This window comes from Euprymna scolopes, chromosome 18, assembly GCF_053919585.1.
Source record: "Euprymna scolopes isolate OS-2025 chromosome 18, ASM5391958v1, whole genome shotgun sequence".
NCBI lineage: Eukaryota > Metazoa > Mollusca > Cephalopoda > Sepiida > Sepiolidae > Euprymna > Euprymna scolopes.
The window spans coordinates 100487261-100509906 of NC_136499.1; the positions used below are offsets into that span (position 1 = coordinate 100487261).

The 22646-nt window shown below is 34.5% G+C and overlaps 1 protein-coding gene across 2 annotated transcripts in view; it reads left to right on the top strand.

Annotated features, from left to right (window-relative positions):
* Positions 1-21789, top strand: part of LOC145297912 (uncharacterized) — a 47151-nt gene extending 25362 nt beyond the window's left edge. The window contains exons 4-8 of one of the 2 annotated variants that reach the window (XM_080144250.1): positions 8227-8308; positions 12381-12508; positions 15174-15310; positions 18653-18709; positions 21291-21789. In XM_080144250.1, the coding sequence (XP_080000376.1) occupies positions 8227-8308; positions 12381-12508; positions 15174-15310; positions 18653-18709; positions 21291-21419 (533 nt within the window). In that variant the 3' untranslated portion in view covers positions 21420-21789. The remainder of the gene's footprint in view (positions 1-8226; positions 8309-12380; positions 12509-15173; positions 15311-18652; positions 18710-21290) is intronic. The other variant, XM_080144249.1, reaches the window with a different exon arrangement.
* Positions 21790-22646: the final 857 nt, after the last annotated feature.

The window sequence follows — 22646 nt, forward strand, 5'->3', positions numbered from 1 at the left end:
ATGCAATAAATTTGGTTATGCCATATATGTTGATTATGTGATATATGTTGATTATGCCATATATGTTGATTATGCAATATATGTTGGTTATGCCATATATGTTGATTATGTCATATATGTTGATTATGCAATATATGTTGATTATGCCATATATGTTGGGTATGCGATTTATGTTGATTATGTGATATATGTTGATAATGCCATATATGTTGATTATGTGATATATGTTGATTATGCAATATATGTTGGTTATGCCATATATGTTGATTATGTGATATATGTTGATTATGCCATATATGTTGATTATGCCATATATGTTGATTATGCCATATATGTTGGTTATGCCATATATGTTGGTCATGCAATATATGTTGATTATGCCATATATGTTGGTTATGCGATATAGATTATGTGATATACGTTGATTATGCCATATATGTTGATTATGTGATATATGTTGATTATGCGATATGTGTTGATTATGCCATATATGTTGATTATGCAATATATGTTGATTATGCGATATATGTTGGTTATGCCATATATGTTGGTCATGCCATATATGTTGGTCATGTCATATACGTTGGTCATGCCATATATGTTGGTAACAACATATATGTTGATTCTGTGATATATGTTGGTCATGCCATATATGATGGTTATGCCATATGTGCTGGTCATGCCATATATGTTGATTATGCGATATATGTTGATTATGCTATATATGTTGGTTATGCCATATATGTTGATTATGCCATATATGTTGGTTATGCCATATATGTTGATTATGCCATATATGTTGATTATGCTATATATGTTGATTATGCGATATATGTTGGTTATGCAATATATGTTGGTTATGCCATATATGTTGGTCATGCCATATATGTTGATTATGCGATATATTTTTGTTATGCCATATATGTTGGTTATGCCATATATGTTGATTATGCGATATATGTTGATTATGCAATATATGTTGATTATGCAATATATGTTGATTATGCAATATATGATGGTTATACCATATATGTTGCTTATGCAATATATGTGTGTTATGCCATATATGTTGATCATGCCATATATGTTTGTTATGCCAAATATGTTGATTATTCCATATATGTTGATTATGCGATATATGTTGGTAATGCAATATATGTTGATTATGCGATATATGTTGATTATGCCATATATGTTGGTTATGCCATATATGTTGGTTATGCCATATATGTTGGTCATGCCATATATGCTGATTATGCCATATATGTTGGTTATGCCATATATGTTGGTTATGCCATGTATGTTAGTTATGCGATATATGTTGATTATGCAATATATGTTGGTTATGCCATATATGTTCGTTATGCCATATATGTTGGTCATGCCATATATGTTGGTTATGCCATATATGTTGATTATGTGATATATGTTGAGTATGCGATATATGTTGGTTATGCTATATATGTGGGTCATGCCATATATGTTGATTATGCGATATATTTTGGTTATGCCATATATGTTGGTTATGCCATATATGTTGAATATGCGATATATGTTGATTATGCAATATATGTTGATTATGCAATATATGTTGGTTATGCCATATATGTTGGTCATGCCATATATGTTGATTATGCGATATATTTTGCTTATACCATATATGATTGTTATGCCATATATGTTGGTTATGCCATATATGTTGGTTATGCCATATATGTTGATTATGCGATATATGTTTGTTATGCCATATATGTTGATTATGCCATATATGTTAATTATGCCATATATGTTGATTATGCGATATATGTTGGTCATGCAATATATGTTTATTTTGCGATATATGTTGATTATGCCATATATGTTGGTTATGCCATATATGTTGGTTATGCCATATATGTTGGTCATGCCATATATGCTGATTAGGCCATATATGTTGGTTATGCCATATATGTTGGTTATGTCATATATATTGGTTATGCGATATATGTTGATTATGCAATATATTGTTGTTATGCCATATATGTTGGTTATGCCATATATGTTGGTCATGCCATATATGTTGGTTATGCGATATATGTTGATTATGTGATATATGTTGATTATGCCATATATGTTGATTATGCAATATATGTTGATTATGTGATATATGTTGATTATGCCATATATGTTGATTATGCAATATATGTAGGTTATGCCATATATGTTGATTATGCCATATATGTTGGTCATGCAATATATGTTGATCATGCCATATATGTTGGTTATGCGATTTATGTTGATTATGTGATATATGTTGATTATGCAATATATGTTGGTCATGCTATATATGTTGGTTATGCCATATATGTTGGTCATGAAATATATGTTGATTATGCCATATATGTTGGTTATGCGATATAGATTATGTGATATACGTTGATTATCCCATATATGTTGATTATGTGATATATGTTGATTATGCGATATGTGTTGATTATGCCATATATGTTGATTATGCCATATATGTTGATTATGCAATATATGTTGGTTATGCCATATATATTGGTCATGCAAAATATGTTGGTCATGTCATATACGTTGGTCATGCCATATATGTTGGTTACAACATATATGTTGATTCCGCGATATATGTTGGTCATGCCATATATGTTGGTTATGCCATGTATTCTGGTCATGCCATATATGTTGATTATGCGATATATGTTGATTATGCCATATATGTTGGTTATGCCATATATGTTGATTATGCCGTATATGTTGGTTATGCCATATATGTTGATTATGCCATATATGTTGGTTATGCCATATATGTTGATTATGCCATATATGTTGATTATGCTATATATGTTGATTATGCGATATATGTTGGTTATGCAATATATGTTGGTTATGCCATATATGTTGGTCATGCCATATATATTGATTATGCAATATATTTTTGTTATGCCATATATTTTGGTTATGCCATATATGTTGATTATGCGATATATGTTGATTATGCAATATATGTTGATTATGCAATATATGTTGGTTATGCCATATATGTTGGTCATGCCATATATGTTGATTATGCGATATATTTTGGTTATACCATATATGATGGTTATGCCATATATGTTGGTTATGCCATATATGTTTTTTATGCCATATATGTTGATCATGCCATATATGTTTGTTATGCCATATATGTTGATTATACCATATATGTTGATTATGCGATATATGTTGGTCATGCAATATATGTTGATTATGCGATATATGTTGATTATGCCATATATGTTGGTTATGCGATATATGTTGATTATGCCATATATGTTGGTTATGCGATATATGTTGATTATGCAATATATGTTGATTATGCAATATATGTTGGTTATGCCATATATGTTGGTCATGCCATATATGTTGATTATGCGATATATTTTGGTTATACAATATATGATGGTTATGCCATATATGTTGGTTATTCCATATATGTTGGTTATGCCATATATGTTGATTATGCAATATATGTTGATTATGCCATATATGTTGATTATGCCATATATGTTAGTTATGCCATATATGTTGATTATGGGATATATGTTGGTCATGCAATATATGTTGATTATGCAATATATGTTGATTATGCCATATATGTTGGTTATGCCATATATGTTGGTTATGCCATATATGCTGATTAGGCCATATATGTTGATTATGCAATATATGTTGGTCATGCAATATATGTTGATTATGCCATATATGTTGATTATGCCATATATGTTGATTATGCCATATATGTTGGTTATGCCATATATGTTGGTCATGCCATATATGCTGATTAGGCCATATATGTTGATTATGCAATATATGTTGGTCATGCAATATATTTTGATTATGCAATATATGTTGATTATGCAATATATGTTGATTATGCCATATATGTTGGTTATGCCATATATGTTGGTTATGCCATATATGTTGGTTATGCCATATATGTTGGTTATGCCATATATGTTGATTATGCGATATATGTTGGTCATGCAATATATGTTGATTATGCAATATATGTTGATTATGCAATATATGTTGGTTATGCCATATATGTTGGTTATGCCATATATGTTGGTTATGCCATATATGTTGATTATGCCATATACGTTGATTATGCAATATATGTTGATTATGTGACATATTTTGGTTATGCGATATATGTTGATTATGTGATATATATTGATTATGCCATATATTTTGATTATGTGATATATATTGATTATGCCATATATGTTGGTTATGCAATATATGTTTATTATGCCATATATGTTGGTTATGAAATCTATGTTGGTTATGCCATATATGTTGATTATGCCATATACGTTGATTATGCCATATATGTTGGTTATGCCATATATGTTGGTCATGCCATATATGCTGATTATGCCATATATGTTGATTATGCAATATATGGTAGTTATGCCATATATGTTAGGTATGCGATATATGTTGATTATGCGATATATGTTGGTGATGCCATATATGTCGGTCATGCCATATATGTTGATTATGTGATATATGTTGGTCATCCCATATATGTTGGTTATGCCATATATGCTGGTCATGCCATTATTGATTGTGCGATATATGTTGATTATGCCATATATGTTGATTATGCGATATATTTTGATTATGCCATATATGTTGATTATGCGATATATATTGATTATACCATATATGTTGATTATGCTATATATGTTGATTATGCCATATATGTTGATTATGCGATATATTTTGGTTATGCCATATATGTTGATTATGCGATATATGTTGGTCATGCCATATATGTTGGTTATGCCATGTATGTTGGTTATTCTATATAAGTTGATTATGCGATATATGTTGATTATGTCATATATGTTGATTATGCCATATATGTTAGCTATGCGATATATGTTGGTTAGGCCATATATGTTGATTATGCCATATATGTTGGTCATGCCATATATGTTGGTTATGCCATATATGTTGGTTATGCCATATATGTTGATTATGCGATATATGTTGATTATGCCATATATGTTGATTATGCCATATATGTTGATTATGCCATTTATGTTGGTTATGCCATATATGTTGGTTATGCCATATATGTTTATTATGCGATATATATTGATTATACCATATTTGTTAGCCAGTGGTGGAGAGAAATGATAACAAAATGTTATTATGGATGTTTAATGTGTGTCTTAAAGACTGACTCAGATCTGATGAGCTCAGAGGAATATTAAAATTGGGATAGTTTAGGGAGATGTGTACATGTTGAATATCGGGTCTGATGTACTGTAAACAGTACCTGGCATGAATAAATAAAACATACTTTTTACAGACCTACACTTTACCAGAGAAAATAAAATGTGGTTGATTGACATGAAGACACAGCTCTTGAGAAAATAAATTATCTGATCATTTGACACACAAACAAAAAAAAACATCTGCAAAGTCATCTTCAAAGATTGTCAGCACACACGAATGCAACCGTAACTAAATAAAACTTTCAGGGTATGGCTACATTAACAGTGAAGGCAAAATCACAGAATAGGCATTTACAAATGGATACAGGGGAGTCCAAAAATATTATATAAACTAGCCCACATTAAGATTGTGTTTCTGAATTTTTTGATAACTTGTATTATTTGAAGTATTCACACTGCTGTTCTCATTTTATATTCTAAGTATTGCCCGCAATGATATTTGAACATTCAATTTCCAGAAGAGTATCCCTTACAACTGAATTTGACCTAATACTTTATTCACGATTTTGTAAATATCAAATTCAGTTGTAACATTCTTCTGGAAGTTAAAGGTTCAATTTTCATTACGGGTTATGCAAAAAATACGATTGTAAATTGCTTAAGATTTCTACCCGGTCATGGCTGACGGAATGAAAGTATGCTATCCTCATGGATTAAATACAAGGGGGCATTCGAAATTTAATGTAGATTCACAAGTTTAACAGAAAGATTCCTGAGTTCGATAAAATAAACCTGAAAATCCGAGGTTACGCAAGCTAAAACATTGTGTAAGTAACACTCAAGATGAGAACAGTAGTCTGAATAATTCAAATAATACAAAATAACCTAAATTGAGATGAAGAATTGAGTTTAAAGAATTCTTAATTTACCTTTCTGCATTGTTGTGGATTTTTAAAAAAAAGTCAAACTCTAACTCGCCATTGTATAGTTGAAGCTAATAGAACTACATTTAAAATCTAACACCAATATCTGTCATTCTCTAGTCATCTCTACCTCTACATATACCAAGCAAGGACGATTCAGGCATGGAACCATAAATCCATGGAGTAAAGATAATAACATTGCTTTTGCGAATGTGCAACTACCATTCTTTTGTGAGTCCTGGGTCAAACCCTCAACGTTGTATGCTTCCTCTGGGCCTTGCTTCTCTGAGAGCATCAGGAATAAAAACCTGCAATCTTGCAGATATAGCTCCAACCCGCAAGGAGAGCTTCATTCAAGCCAGACTATCGTGAGGCACAATTTTCAGCCATGTCCTTCTTGATTGTCATCCACTGACATGCTTACGCCATCCAGACAATGGGATTGAAAGGATTACATTGTGAATTATCTCTCCCTCTAGACAACAAAAATTCCATGACCAAATTTCTATACTAGAACTGACTGTTTGTGGAACACAATACTGTGGGGCTGCTTCCTGGATGGCTATAACATGGTCCGTTTCAAGTTCAATGTAAACAAGTTCTTGTTGAGCCGTCTGCTTAAATAATTAAATTCTACCCAATTTCCACCATTACGAATCATCATTGTTTCATTGTCCTCCTGACAATTCAATCTCATTAATGACTGAGTAATCCTTATCCTTAAGTGGCCGTTAGGCCTTAATAAGTGACAACATCCTAGTAAAAAGAAAATAGTATGAGGGTCATTCCAAAAGTAAAGCCTCCTATTCTTTTTAAATCAAAAAGTTGAAGAGATACGAAGATGGGAGTGGTATCATTAAAATGAGCAACCTTTTGTGCTCTAGAATTTATTTTTCTGCTTAGTCACCATTGTTCTCAATGCACTTTTGCCAGGAATTTAATGACACATCTCCACTTCTGGTGTACGTCCATGACAGGTTATTATCTTAGAGTTTCAATATCTGCAACAGAGAGATGAAACTTTCAGGTCATGGATGTATAAGTTTAGTCATCATAACAATGCAATTTGCAATCCCCTCTTATTTATTCAGACGAAATGAAAAAATAGGAGGTATTACTTTTGGAACGCCCCTCGTATATCTCTGAGTGACAAGTTGGATGCCTAAACCATCAAACACATTGCTGCAACAAGACAGATGGCAGAGACTTAAGATTGTGATGTTGTGGGAGAACAGCAGTTGGGACACAATCAGATTGCCGGCATTGGAAGATGTGGTAGAGGCAGTTATTGTTGAAGACCTCCAGCTTCCACTGATCAGCCATCCTTATTGTCTTATCGCCCTAGAGAAGAATCAGTGGCCATTTTTTTACTGATAAATGATAGACGAAGCCGTGATTCTCCCGAAAACATAATAAGGAGAGGTAATCAGTGATTATTTTGACAGTTTCCACATGCATTGGGGTTGTCTGCCCTTGTCCATCGATTCGTTGATTTCATTTTTTTTTCACCCTCATCGAAACAGAGTAAAATTTGATTTTCTTTAATAAAAAAAAAATCTACTTTATCAAATTATGTGATTTTTGGATTTTTTCATCTTCGTCCAGTGACTGGTGCGTACATCATACAGACATTTCTGTATTTTCTTTCATTTTAAATGCCGTTTATAAGCGCCAAGCTGAATAAGAACCAGATATTCTTTAAATACACAAAACGAATAAGTTTTTATTTATTTATTTAATATTGTAGTAACTTTTTTAAAAAACAAACATAAACACTGTTTTCTTAGCGTTAAATGATTGTCAGTAAAACATTCTTCAAATCAATAAAACAAATTTTATTTTTCAAATTTATTTAAAATTGTACTGTATTAATAGAAAGGACGCCATAATTTAGTTTTGGAACAATTCATTTTAAAATTAGTAAAGTCGCAATTTCTTATTTTAGTGACATCTGATTGATCACCGATCACTAATCGGACGATCTTATTTTTTTAATGCGTGTGAAAGGAGATAACGTACGTACAACATGAAGTGCTTAGCATATTATAATATGTTTCCTTTTCTCCTTGTAGATATCTTACACTTGCTGAAAGAATGTACATCTCAGACATCCATCATTTTTCATCTGAAGAAAACCATTAAAGGAGAAAATTGGTATGCCTATATATATATATATATATATATATATATATATATATATATATTTTTTTTTTTTACACAGTGATCACCACTTATCAAGGCCCGGAAGCCACTCAGGGATAAGGGTTATTGCAAGTACATAACGTTAGTGTGGAGATTTGATGAAGTGTTTAATTAAGGGGGCGGTTCATTAGGAATTTGTTAACATTGGACTTGAAGACATCCAAGTTGTAGTCCGGAGGGAAGCAGGCAGATGGAACAGAGTTCCACAGGCGTGCAGTTCTAAGAAAGAAGCTTTGTTCATGGAATCCGCGTTTTGATTTAGGCACAGATATAGAGTGGGGGAAATTTTTCACAGTGGATTCAGCTAGACGGGTGTTTTTCGTGAAAGATTGGCGAGGGGGGACCAGAGATTGGAGTTCAGACGAGCACCTGCCATGAAAATAACGATAAAACAAGGATAGGCTCGCAACGTCTCTTCTGTGGGAGAGAGGTTGCAGGGTAGAGAAAAGGGCATCCCCCACTAAGCCATGAAGTCTATTTTGTACTCTGTCAAGGCATGATAGGCTGTTTTTGGCCGCTCCTGCCCAGATATGGCAACAGTATTCCATCCTTGGACGTACTTGGCTTTTATATAGATAGAGAATTGCATCAGTAGTGATATATATATATATATATATATATATATATATATATATATATATATATATATATATATATATATATATATACAAGCAAAAGTACCCGTCGTTAACTGGGTTCAAAAACAGCCTACAGAAAATGGACTCTGATTTATGAAAGTATGATAGGTTATGAAAAGGAAGGGTTGTAAAGAGATAGCTTTGAATTCGGGGGTATCAAAACCAAAGAAAAATATGATGAAAGTAAAAATAAAATAGATAAACTCCATAATTTATTATACCATACCTGCTCACACTGAAACACTTATCACAATATTATGTGGATCTATATTAAAAACCTTGTTAAACTTTGTGACATATTTTCATTCTATGGAGGTCAGGCGTGAACGAACACCCCATAATTTTATTATACCATATTTCTTCAAACTTTCATAAATCAGAGTCCATTTTCTGTAGGCTGTTTTTGAACCCAGTCAACGACGGGTACTTTTGCTAGTATATATATATATATATATATATATATGTGTGTGTGTGTGTGTGTGTGTGTGTGTGTGTGTGTGTGTGTGTGTGTGTGCACAAGGTGAAACGATAAAATTGTCACCTTAAAAAAGAAAACATGATTCCATTTCCATTTGATGAAAACTGGTTTTCGTTTTTTGTTACAAACCATCTACTAGTTGGCCAGTTGTGTACAAATCTTCTATCATGTCTGAAAATGACACAATGTTCAACAAGCAAGATCGGAGATGCGCCACTGTACAACTTGTGCTCTCTACCGATCCAAGTTATGACAACAGGACCATTGCCAGCACCCTCAAAATGCAAATCCAGATGGTTCAACACTTGAGGGCACAGTTCAACAAGGTTTCCAGCCATAGTTATGGTCTTTGGTGTGGTTTCAAGTGAGGGCCACATCATGCCACCTCACATCTTTGAAGTTGCCTTGAAAGTCAACACCAAAGTGTGTCTGGATGTGGTGAAGGGTGGGTAATTTCCTGGTACAATCAGGTGACCGCTGGCAGACCTTGAGTGTGACAGCAGGACTCAGTGCTGGCCCACAAGTCCAAAGAGACCCAGGCTTGGTTTCAGAAGGAATGCTATGACTTTGTACCCTTCTCTTACTGGCCTCCCTCCTCCCCCGACTATTTCATTCAGTCATACGTCGAGACCTCACCAATATGCCCTCCAACAACACCAAAGCCAGCTTGATCGCCACCATCTGCCGAGTACTTGCCGAGTTCCCGCCGACGCTTGTGGAAAAGGCATGCTGCTAGTTCCGGACCCATATGAAGGCAGTGATTGAGTCTGAAGATGTGGATTGGGACAATTAATTAGTATCGGAATCAAAAATTGAAAAAATTAGAACTGTTTTTCGTTTGATTTTGTTAAAATTTGTTATAAGTGACGTTTAACTTTGTATATATACATAAAATATTCCAACCTCTCTACACACACATTTATAAATTCTTTTCCAGAATTGGAAAAAAATATAGTTTAACATTAAGAGATCTATAAAGAATCAGAATCGGTAATTGTATTGGAATCATGAATTTAGTACAGAATTAGTAATTGCGTCAGAATCAGGAAAATCGGAATTGTCCCATCACTAATTAATATATATATATATATATATATATATATATATATATATATATGATGATTGCAACGTCTTGTCAGACGAGTGCCACTCCCTCAGACATTTAAAATCCATGTCATGTGTTACTGGTACCATGTAACCCAGTACTACCTGCCTCATGGTCGGGTCACCGGCGACTAAACTGGTTCCCCCACCAGACTTGTTTGGTGAGGAGGGCGGCTAGTCTCCCTGAAGGATATATATATATTGAGCACATTCTGTTGAATTAAAAGTCGGTCAATTTAGCTCTTATGCGTAGATCATCGTATAACGATTTGATCACTGTCTGTCTGACGTAATGAACATTTAAATTAAAATGTTTAAAATTCAACGCTATTTCACACGATTAATTGTAGCCGAATGGATACGGCCTCCGCTAATCGAGCCAGAGATGTCTCGTGTCGCGGGGTTCGAATCGTTCGACTGGTAGTAATCGTGACACCCTGCACTGAAGAATCCCAAAAGGATGAAACACTAGTGTCTGTAGGTATTTAATTATTATAGTAAAAAAAATAATTATGACAGCCCCTTTAAGAAATACGTTTCTTATCGTTGAGCACTTTCTGTTGAATTAAAAGTTGGTCAATTTAGCTCTTATGCATAGATCATCGTATAACGATTTGATCACTGTCTGTCTGACGTAATGAACATTTAAATTAAAATGTTTAAAATTCAACGCTATTTCACACGATTAATTGTAGCCGAATGGATACGGCCTCCGCTAATCGAGCCAGAGATGTCTCGTGTCGCGGGGTTCGAATCGTTCGACTGGTAGTAATCGTGACACCCTGCACTGAAGAATCCCGAAAGGATGAAACACTAGTGTCTGTAGGTATTTAATTATTATAGTAAAAAAAAATAATTATATATATATATATATATATATATATATATATATATATATATATATATATATATATATATATATATGCATGCTCTTACCCTCACCCATTTATGTCTTGGGCACTGTAGGAAGTGTAATCATCCGCTGTCATTAGCGATAATGCAAAACTTTTTCTAAAAACAAATAGAGAACTCTTAGGTTGCTGATATCTTGTATATAAAGTAGTCAGATTTTCCCCTATTTAATTGACCGGAATAACAAAAAATAGATAAAACAATCTGCTTCCTAGACTTATGTGTAAAATATTCGTTGATCTTCTTAAAAATGAACAAGGTTTTCAATTCATTTACCAATTTCAATATTAAATCCTGTTTGATATTTTGTTTGATCAGCTATAGAAGAGAGGAACATGGACGTTTCTTATTCTCGTGGTCACATCTACTATACCTACCACTCATAACACTGGAAAGAAATATAAGAAGATAATGTTTTCCTATTCATAAAAACCAATCAGTAAAAGTTAAACAGTGTATTTGATGGCATCTATTCCAAATTCATAACCGTAAACTGGCAGCAAGTAGATTGGTTCTCAAGTACCTGATTCTAGAAAATTTCTAAATTGTAATGCTTAACTTTAAGAAGTAATTTAAATTCAAAGAATTTTGCGTTATTGACGTCTAATGAATATGGAATGGCTTTTCATATCATTTCCTTCCATGCAACGCATATCCTCAACTCTCACTGGTCGGGTTTCACTCCCATTCATCATATTGCATACATATGCATGATAGATTTTTCTTTTAGTCAACAATTGAAATGCTCTGCTGATTATTAATGGCAGAAATTCCCTGAACTTTTAGTACTCACATCTTGTATTTAAAATACTTTGAAATTATTGTGAATTGTTTATTTTCTTTATTGGTTAATTTTGTCCCTGTGAAACTGAGACCTCTTGTTATTGTCCAGGAAACATGACGAGTGCAGGTCAAAGGTGACTGGCTACAAAAATGCTGTGGAGGAGATGAAAAAGGCATCAGAAGATGAATTGAGCCTGCAAGAAATAAGGCGACAAGTGGAAGCTTTAAAGGCAACGTGTAAATCACTTTTTTCTACATAAGACTTTTAATTTTCTAAATCTTAAAAATGAAAAACTGTGTTTTTGAAAATCTTTATCCAAAATAATAACGACCTTTATTCTTTATAACTTGTTTCTATCTATCTCGCTTGTAAAATTCTTTAGATTTTTGTGTGAAATATGAATCTAACTCACATCTGGTCACATGATGTTAACTAAATGATTTTGTAATTCTTAAAATAAGTGATAATCAGAGGGAGCTAGGTCAGGAGAATATGCAGGATAGGGCAAGATTTCACAATCAAGTTCAGTGACCCCCTCCATAACGTTGACTTTTTTTTTTTTAATGCAAGCTATAAACTTAAATCTGTTTCATCAGTCATATACGGCAAATATTGGTCTGTGTTCCAGAAAGAATTACTTATATTTCCGATCGATTGTAATATTTAAACCTGATCACTATTTTATTTGTTATTATTCATAGATAAAACCAGGTGAAAGAATTAACCCTCCTACATGCAAAGTCCTCTTTTCGACACTAATAAAAATCAGGAAGAAATTTAATACAAGACACTGATACACTAGTTTAAAAAAACAAAAACAGATACAAGGGCCTTTCAATAAGTAATAGTTATCAAAGCAGTAGAACAACGAAACTTGGCACAGTTATTAGTCTCTCTCAACATAGAAATCACCCAAAGTTACACATTTCTCCCAATTTCAATATGATTTTAAAATACAAGGTTACATCATCCGTGAAACGCTTTCCTTTCAAAAACAACTTCATGGCTGGGAAAAAGTGAAAATCGGAAGTGCAAGGTCAGGAGAGTAGGGGGATGAGAAAGTATTTCATAGCTACTTCTGATCTGGTGACATGCATGTTGTTGAGTATTTCAGGAGGAAGATAACTTTGCTGATCTTGCCCTGCCTCTTGATTTTGATAGCTTCTCTTAATTTCCTCCGAAATGAATCATAATATGCTCCTATAATTATGGTACCCTTTGCCAGGAAATCTGTCATCACTACTCCATCCTGGTCACAGAAGACTGCGAGCATAACCTTGCTAGCAGAGGGCTGCACTCTTGTCTTCTTTAGAGTTGGTTAATGGATACACACGACATCTTATAAGAACGAGTGTTATTTTTTTCATTACATGTTACTTTTTTCATAATGTTACCTTGGCGTTTCTTAAGTTTAATGCCCGCAAAGGTAAAAATTTGCAACTTATTGTAAATAAAGTTTCTTCTTCGTTTCAAATCAAGACCTTTATATTTCATTCTTTACCCTCTCCCCCCCTCTTTTGCTTCATGCTTTTTTTTTTTTTCAGCTTAGTTACTTTAGCGTTGAATTTATCTGGAAGCAGGATAAATTCCGACATTTTCTATACGAGATAAATAGATATCCAAGGGTTCAATAAGTAGTGACCTAACTTTGATGGATAAATTCCCAAAAATGAAACTATATTCACTTGTCTAGACAATATTCTTTCAAACAAACACCGTCCACACCTTATAATTATTCAAATATGAAAACAATCAAAACATGAACGATCCTAAATGCAAATGAGATATTTAGTCTTGATTCTTGATTGAATAAAAAAAAAAAATGCCGCTTTCCTTCATTGCCATTTATTAAAATCATCTTGCTTGAGGCAGAGGCAGCTATTGTCAGTAAATGTCACTTACGTTGCTAGTCAAGTGCTGTTTGAAAATCTTTTGCAATAAGTGAGGTGTTCAAGTTGTAGGTCAACAATTTTATGCATCGTTAAGAAAGAAAATGTCCAAGGAAGAATATTGATATTTAGCGAATGTGAATCCTTGGAGGCTTCATAATGATAAAACTATCATTTATCTTTTGAGACTGCACTGAAGCCATAATACACAGAACAGTTTAAATCAAGATATAATGATACTAAACATTATATCTACAACCCTTATCCAAATTTTGATCAAAATTCATTGCGTTGTTTTTATTCTAGAAAATGTCTTAAGCTTAAGGGGTCTCAAGAAGAAATTGAAATTTAAGGAATCTTGTCAATGACAAAGCTGCCACCAAATCTAAAGGTGAAACAAAATCAAGTGAAACAAAACAAGTCATAAAAATAATCAAAACACGAACGATCTTAAATGCAAATGAGATATTTTGTTTTATTCTTGACCGTGAAAAATAATGCCTTCCTTCATCGCCATTTGTTAAAACCATCTTGCTTGGGGCAGGGGCAGCTTTTGTCAACAAATGTCTCTTGCGTTGCTGGTTAGATGCGGTTTGAAAGTCTTTTGCAATAAATGAAGTGTTCAAGTAGTGGGTTAACAATTTTATGCGTCGTTAAGAAAGAAAATGTTCAAGGGAGAATATTGACATTTAACGAATGTGAATTCTTGGAGGCTTTGTATTAATAAAATTATCATTTATCTTTTGAGACTGAACTGAAGCCATGATACACAGAACAGTTTTATGTTCCTGATACAAAGATTAAAAATCAATATATAATGATAAGATAGAAATGTGAAAATAACACTCAAGATGAGAACAAAAAATACAAATGATATGATTAGAATTTGCAGTTGAAAATTGAAAACCAATATCGCCCACACCCTGTATATATCGATTTTTTTTAAAGAAAAACTGATTTTTTTCTCTCTTTCTCCTTCCCTTTTTAATTTTTATTTTTGCATTCCTAAAAGGGGAAAAAATGCAACAAAGCAAAGATGGAGAAGCCGGCATCGATGAGACAGAAACAGAAAGAAATGTCACGGAGCATGAGATGCTGAAAATTCAAGAAAAAACAAATGAAGAAAAAATACAAGAAACAAAAGAAAAAGTAATCTATTATATAAATCTCATCTGTCTGTTTAAATGTATGTATGTATGTATGTATGTATGTATGTATGTATGTATGTATGTATGTATGTATGTATGTATGTATGCATGCCTAAAACTTTTGACAGAGGCGATGGATTTTCATGAGATTGATATCGTTTTGAAACCTGATCCTTCGGACGACAAATATCGAAAAATTGGCCAAAAACATTAATTCTTTCACCCTCAATTGGGCACTTTTCTACAGGGAGGGGTCGCTTTTTTCGCCGATATTTTCGAAAGTCATTCCCTCTTTTCGATTGACTAGCTTTAATTTAAACCTTCGCCACTTCCAGTTTGGCGACGGACGCAACAGCAAAGACGTCACGTCTTTGTTTTGTTTTTTTACGTTCTTTTCTGCCTTCATGGTATGGGTTCGAGCCTGCCTACTACCACATTTTTTTTTCTTTTTGCTCAATCCACACCTCCAAACACCCGGGCAATGCCGGGCACCCAGGCTAGTTCTTTATAAAAGTCGTCGTCGTCGTCGTCGTCGTCGTCGTCGTCGTTGTTGTTGTTAAGACGAAGGAGCGAGTCAAACTTCTACATACAACTCATGAAGATTGTACCTCAGAATCATCTGGTTTGCATAGAGTACTATTTATTGCATGTTGTTATTCATTAATCTGTAAGACTGCAGGTTTTTATCCTCGCCCCCTCCCCAAATACAGCAACAGAGTGGTTGCATACGAAGTCGGGAAAGAACACACAAACATGGAACGTTATCACCCTGACTTCATTGATTTATGGTGATATGCCACAAACAGAAACAAAGCCAACCATGGATTCTAATGTCAGCTCCTCCTGAATTTTTACTAGAACCCTGATAGCCATATAGCTCTGACACTACCATGTTGAAATTCCTCATGCCACAGTGAGGAAGGGCTGAACTTAGGGGATGGGGGAGGTACGGTTCTGTTGTAAAATGTAAAGTCATTCTTGAAATAGAAAAAATGCAGTTCCAAGCAAAAACAAATGGCAATATAAACCCTGTTTGAAAAACTTTCCCAGGCAAAGAATTAATTCAGTTACCATCGGTAGAAACGTAGTGGTCGTCTCATTTTGGTACACAAATGGTGGAGAATTCAACAAGATTTAATCGTTTCATAAATCTGTTCCGATTGGTTCATTCTTATCACACGTGGTTATAAATAATTCTTTTTAATGTCGGAGGATGAATCTCCTTGCTGCTTTGATTGTTTGGAGGCTAGGTAGAAAGTACCAGTCAAGAATCTATTCAATCAGCTTGACAGGTGCAGGGCTAGGAACTAGCCTAGTACCTGTCAGACTGAGGTACACCACCTAAGTATTATATAGGAAGTCCATCCTCCCAAGCCTTCCCACCTGGCTTTCGGGTGGGATAAGTTTATCACTTGCTGCCTGAGGCGGCCCGACTGGAGAATCCATACAGAGATGCCAAGGATATTTTTGCTAGGCAAGAGTGCCTCTCTTTAAGGGCGCTTGCTTGACATCCCCACTTTCTCCACCTTGTGTCACATCTTGTTGAGGTGGGTAGCAAGTAAATATCTACCCTTACATATTTTTTTAGCCTCAATTTTAGTTTGTTTGTTTTTTTTTTTAATTCCCCTGCCCGTCTCTAATTAGGTGACAAATCTCTTGATTTGCCAGAGATGCAAGTCTCCTTTCAAGGATTTTGCAAGATGTGGTTGGCAAGTAAGCGTTCGAATCCGCATCCTCTTTTTGACTGGCAAGTCAGTGTATCTGCTGCTGTTTAATCATGAGAGAAGTCTTTTTACTTGCCGCGTTTTTGTCATTGTAAATATTATGCTATTTTGTATATGAAATTTTTATATCGCTAACCCTGTTACATATTTTTCTGAATATGAGTTTTAAGTAGGTTATCCATGGTATGTTTTTATGGTAATTGTTGAAGGATGTGTATGGTGATGGATGTATAGTATAAATGTGGCATTGTGATGAGAGAAGAGTGAAAGTAGATGCTAGCTAGATTAGCATGGTTAGTTTAGTTAGCAAGGTTATCTAGGTTAGCTTAGTTAGCAAGGTTAGCTAGGTTAGTTAGGTTAGCTTAGTGAGCAAGGTTAGCTAGGTTAACTTAGTTAGCACTAGTTTCTTAAGCCATTTTACGAACTTGTACCAAACTTTTCATTAAAATATTTTACTAGAAGAGTGCATGGACGGTGTATGGCACAATCACGTTGACACACCGGTTCTTGCCAGATCACCAAAGTTAAGCAATGTTGAGCCTGGCCAGTACCAGATGGGTGACCATTTGGGAAGGCTAGGCACTGTATGTACCTTCTGGGAAGGTTGGGCGTGGGGCCAGCACCCTCAACCTGTAAAAAGAACTCCTCGCCAATAAAACATCTACAAAAGTTGTAGATGGCCTATGCCCCTCCAGGGGGCTCAACGGCTATGGATATATATATATATATATATATATATATATATATACTAGTAGGGATTGAATGAGGATTAATGAAGGTTTCATTCTCCCATATTTTATTGTCATTGAATATGTGAAATCAAGCATTTTTAATCAAATCGATTAATCGCCTGCTGTACTTGGAGACTCATCACGGTGCACCAGGAGGAAGCTTTACATACCTGCAGTGACTTAGTCCACAATGTATTCTAGTCTACATTGCACTGTAGAGAACCTAGTGTTGATTTTATAAAATTATTTTTATATAATAGATTGAATTAAAGTTTAAACTGCAAAAGTCAATTATCATAGTTCAGTTTTGCTCTAAACAGAAACATTCATTACAAACGCGCCCCTGTCATATCAAAGAACCTACTGTTGATTTCACATGCGTGGCCTTTCTGTTTGTGCTGAAACAAAACTTCTGAAATACACTTGTGATGTTAGGCTGTATAAGATTTTGACTTTAGTCAAAATCGTCTATTCCTTCTTTTATCGGATTTTATCGATTATCGATACTTATCGAAGACATTCTGATACAAAACCTATCTAAGAACACTGTCAGGCACATAAAGTGCATTTGTGTGAAATTTTTAAAAAATCGGCCCAGCCGTTTAGGAGTCCATAAGTAACTCTCTCTCTCTCTCTCTCTCTCTCTCTCTCTCTCTCTCTCTCTCTCTCTCTCTCTCTCTCTCTCTCTCTCTCCTACACACACACAAAGTAGATAGATAGATAGATAAAATGTTTTGAACAGGGTTAGGTAAAGCTGCATATCCAAGATGAGAATGGTCATCAAAATAATTCAAATGATACATGTTTTGCATTTTGTTTGGCTCGCAATCAACTTAAATTAATATTTTAATTAATGGTGATTTTTTTTTTTTTTTTTTTTTTCATCAGATTGAGAAATTCAGATTAGAAACGAAACAGACTCAAAAATCAACATATGTCCTTCAAGTAAGTCACCATTCTGATTAGCTTTTTTCTACTTCCAAACCAGTTTAATCTTTTTTTTTTTTAATAGCTGTGAACGTTACCCACGTTTACATACGTGATAACATGTAAACACTTGAGACCCAACACGTTGTAGCAGAATACGTCGCAACAAACAGAAGACAAGTAATAACTCCACTCACTTTTTCCTGTTGTAACAGCAAAATTTATTTCCGGATACTTCCCCGAATAAAACATAATCATGCTCCTTCTCCCTGACCTCTGCTCTTGAACGTGGTCGTCTGTCTGTGCACACATTCTTTTTATAATCTTTTTTTCTTTTTCTCTACCGTGACGTCACTTTGCACACGGCTCACCATTTGCATATATGTGTCCATGCTCTTTTACACCTGTAGTTAGTTGAATGGGAATGTACATTCATGATACTATTTAATGCTACGAAGACAAAACTCCTTTCCTTCAACAGTTACAAAAAACCTTTCCAGCCACTGATTACTATCGATAATAACTTCCTATTGACCAAATATTGCATCCCTCTGTCTGTTTTACAAGTATTTTAATGATGGATGCTCCGATGGACTACAAGCCCTTGTACCCCCTCGACGTAAATACTCCTAACAAACCCGATAAACAGCAAAGTCGCACCCCTACACAGTAGGGATCCTTAGATGTAAGAAAGCCTTCTACGATTATAGTTTCTTCCCTAGAACTGTTAGTCTTTGGAATTCCCTTTCGGGTTCCTGCTTTCCCAACTGTACTGACATGCAGAAGTTCAAGTGTAATGTGAACAGACATCTTGCTACTCAACTCCCTATATAGTATCCCTGCAACTTATGTCCCTGATAGTAGCCCCCCTGCATCAAAGTGGCACGGTGCTTTGTTTGGGGTGAAAATGTAATAAAAAAAAAATAAAAGAAACTTTCTAGCAGAGAATTTATCATTCAAATTTCTCGACTTAACATTCACAGGCAACATGAATTGGAACAAATACATTGTGGACATTGCCAAGGCTGCTGTAAAAAAAGTGGGCTCCCTTTATCACACTAGAAAAATACTCACATCTGACAGTATCCTCTACAAAGTCACCATTCACTAATACATGAATACATGAAATATTATTGTCAAATATGAGTCGGAGCATCAACCACTAGTCTCTCTCTATTGGACATGGTCCAAAAAAAGAGTCTCCAATCTAAAAGGTCCCATACTGTCAACTAAGCTCCAACCTCTGTTCCATCACTGCAATGTTGTATTCCTGTAGTTGTTTTGCAAGAACTTTAATGAAATGTGCTTTGATGGACTCATAGTGCTGATGTCTCCTCAATGTAAATATCCCCGACTAACCAGAGATGCAGCAAAATCCAACACTTTCACTGTAGAAGCTTCTTTTCCTTTTATTTTGTTACTTGGGAGTCAACACTTATCAAGTCCCGAAAGCCACTCGAGGATAAGAGTTAATGAATATAAGGTGGTAGTATAGTAATCATTAATGGTGTAAATTGGGTAGAATTCGATTATTTATGGGGACGGCTTAACAAGAACTTCTTTACATTGGATTTGAAGACTACTATATTGTATTCGACCAGGAAGCAGGCCAGCGGAACAGTATTCCACATGCAGGCAGTTTTAGGAAAGAAGCTTTGTTCATGGAATCTGTGTTTAGATTTAGGCAGTTGAAATCTATGTGTTTCTGGGCATGTTCAACAATGTTTGCAAATACTGCCTGTAGATCTTCTCTGGTGATTCTCCTGATAGCGTTGGTAATGTTCTCCTTTAGTTGGTCTAGATTTTGAGGATTATCTGCATAAACTTTTTGTTTTAAAGTCCCCCAAAGATAAAAATTCCATGATAACAAGTCCGAGAAATGTGGTGGCCATAACCCTTTGCTTATTGTTCTCTTCCGTAAACATATCATGAACTCGTGTCAGTGATCTGTGAGTCGTGTGGCATGTAGCTCCATCTTGTTGGAAAAAGAATTGAATTTTATCTTGTGGTGTCAGTTGGTCATTAAGAGAAAGATGAAAGAGATCGGGCTACTTTTAAGTGGGTCGCTTAATCTGAAAAATAATTGATTAGATAAAGATTAGAGAGATCGGGCTACTTTTAAGTGGGTCACCCTGTAGAAAATATCTAAACTAGACTTAAGCTGAAGAACAAATTGCAATTCAAGGAATTTGTTTCATTAGTGTCTATTAGCTGTAGATCAAATTTAATGCAAATCTGAAATATCGAAATTTACAAATAGGAGGTTGTGCCCATATTATGCCCCCTAAAAACCCTTTAAAACAAATCCAAAGAAACTGAAATTTGGAGAATATCTATTAAAATTTCACAAAGCTCAGAGGTATTCGAATTTTCATCAAGAGCTTCCACCCCCATTTTTACACCCCTTTGGATAAAACTGAATTAAATTAAATATATCCCACATCTTACACCCAACAACTCTATTCCAAAATTCAGGTAAGTGGCCATTTTTTCTACTTTCAAACAATTTTTTCTACTTTCAAATAATTTTCGATTTTCATTCTGGTTTTTAATCAGATTGCGTTCAGTCATTTTTCTTGCTATGGACATTATTTTTTAGAAACGTAATAAGGCTCAGCTGACCCGCCTGAAACGAGAACTGAAAGAATTGGCCACTCAATCTGAACAGTGGAAAGAAACGCTGACTCATCTACAGATGCAAATGTCCCATCAACATGAACAGATGTGAAAAAAAAAAAATGGGCAGACAACAGAAAATGTTGGATTTATATTGGATTTAAATGTAATGTAAAAAATATCTTGCTATCCAATTCCCCACCCAGGATACCCCCACCCACCCTTTTTTATAAATCTTGCCTCTATCATAGAAGTCCCTTATGCTTCTGTGGCAACATGACTTGTTTAGGGTGAAAAAAGAAACAACAAATGTCATTAGTTTTAAATTGGTTTTCATTTCTAAAATATTGAACTTTTGTTTAGTCAAGTTTGAAATGTTAATTTGCTATGAAAAAAAAAAAAAATAAAATGGTTTCCTACTGGATACAAAACAAAAAAAGATGCGAAAAAAAATAAAGAAAAATTGAAAATGCATAAAATGATTTATGTTTCAGAATTTTTAAGACGAGGATTAATACGAGGTGCTTCCAATAAGTTTTCAGACGTTTTTCGTATTATATGTTTTTGTATTGAAACGCTATCCCCATTCGAAGTAATCTCCCTCGGCTGCAATGCACTTGTTGTCCTGTTCCAACAACTTCTTGAAGGCCCCAATTAAGGGTTCTAACAATTCCCTTTTTTTAGGACGAGGGGGGGCTATGTGGATTATTTTGATGGATGTGTAATGTTACTCATGCGTACACACAGGACCCACACGTTGTAGCAGTCTACGTCACAAAGGAGAACAAGACAAAGAATAACTCAAAGTCCTTTTTTATTTGTAACAACGACATTTATTTGCTCATTCTCCCACCACGTGTGACTTCTCATTACAGCTATGACGTCTTTCATGTGATTGTCCTCTCTGTTGTGCTCTTTCTCCTTTTTATAGTTTTTTTCTTTCCTTACAATGACGTCATTTCGCATTTCGTATGCATTTGCATATGCGTATTCGTGCTCTGTTACAGATGCAGAAAGAGTGAATGCGTCCCTAATTATTTACTTTCTCACAAGGGTAGACAATCGGTTTTTAACGGGGGGGGGGGATCCAGAATCCAAAAAAAAGGAATTCTGGATTGGACGATTACTTTTGTTAAGGGTATGCATATGTGGATTATATTTGTGGCTGCAACAAGAAGTGATGTGGCCTTAATTACTCCCCCTCTCCCACAAAGGCAGAAGGTCGGTTTTAATATGAGAAAAAATCCAGAAGCCCCAAAATGTGAATTCTGGATTGTTCCGATAATTTTTTTTTTTAAGTTGGGAGACTATGTATTGGTGGATACAGCAAGAGATGGCA